This window comes from Aplysia californica, unplaced genomic scaffold, assembly GCF_000002075.1.
Source record: "Aplysia californica isolate F4 #8 unplaced genomic scaffold, AplCal3.0 scaffold00128, whole genome shotgun sequence".
Taxonomy (NCBI): Eukaryota; Metazoa; Mollusca; class Gastropoda; order Aplysiida; family Aplysiidae; genus Aplysia; species Aplysia californica.
Genome location: NW_004797398.1, coordinates 1,122,531 through 1,123,594, shown reverse-complemented (window position 1 = coordinate 1,123,594; position 1,064 = coordinate 1,122,531). Strand labels below are relative to the sequence as shown.

The 1,064-nt window shown below is 39.4% G+C and overlaps 1 protein-coding gene across 3 annotated transcripts in view; it reads left to right on the top strand.

The window, feature by feature from the left end:
- Window positions 1-1,064, top strand: part of LOC101846955 (activin receptor type-1) — a 63,470-nt gene that overhangs the window by 48,835 nt on the left and 13,571 nt on the right. For all 3 annotated transcript variants that reach the window (XM_005096424.3, XM_005096422.3, XM_005096423.3), the window contains exon 2: window positions 135-250. In XM_005096424.3, the coding sequence (XP_005096481.1) occupies window positions 161-250 (90 nt within the window). In that variant the 5' untranslated portion in view covers window positions 135-160. The remainder of the gene's footprint in view (window positions 1-134; window positions 251-1,064) is intronic.

Here is a 1,064-nt window from a genome sequence, read left to right as displayed (position 1 = left end):
TCATCATCATCATCATCATCATCATCATCATCATCATCATCATCATCATCATCGCTATCGTCGTCGGTCACTGTGGCAATATCGTTATGACTATCATTATGCTTATATTGTTGTTATTATTGTGTCTCCCTCAGGCGGGCCGGCGTACTCTAGCACCAACATGTCGGACCCCGACAAGAAACAAGAGATCCAGTGCGTGTGTGACCCACCCACTTGTAGCCAGGCTAACCACTGCAATACCACGGGAAAGGTACGTATATTTTGAAAATTTCTCGTGTGCTGTGCCTGTCTGTTCGTATTCTGTTTTTATCTTGTTTTGTTTTGTTTGTTTGTTTGTTTGTTTATTAGTTTATTTATTTGTTTGTTGTTTGTTGTTGTTGTGGCTTTTACTGCTGCCATCTTTCACTGTTGTGAATTTGAGTTGTTGATGCTTTTTTGTGGGTTTTTGTTGTTGTTTAGCCGCAGAAATGCTACATTCGAATATGTAGATTTTGTCTTTTGGATTGCTCGAAAATGTCATCTTCTTTTGTTGCTGGTATTGTTGGTAGTGTTGATGTTGTTCTAGTTGTCGTTGTTGCTGTTTGCTGTGTAATCTATCAGAGACAGCAGGTGAGGTATTTCGCTACCTCAGAATTACAAAGTTCTATTTGACATTTTTGTCCCTTTTGAGTTACTAAGACCATGAGTTCAGAAATCAAATGCTCTACCTGCTCTATCAAAATCGCAAGATTATACTGGGAGTCGTTATCAAGATATTTAAAAAATTAATTTTTTAAAAAGCTTCACATGATGTGATACTCAAAATCTTTTACGTCAAATTTCTAAAAACTAGGTACTGTGCAGATTAAACTTTGTAATTCTGAATTAGCGATTTAGGCAGCCCTTCTCTCCCCTGGAGCGCTGTTGCCTGCTCCTTTTACTTTTTATAAGTCATAAATATGTTACCCTAATCTAGTACTGAGCCGGTGTCTGTGGTCTAGTGGTTAACCACTTGGCAGCCACATGCACGAGACATGAGTTCGATTCCTCTGTGTGGTTGTGGTGTGTGTGTGTGTGTGGGGGGG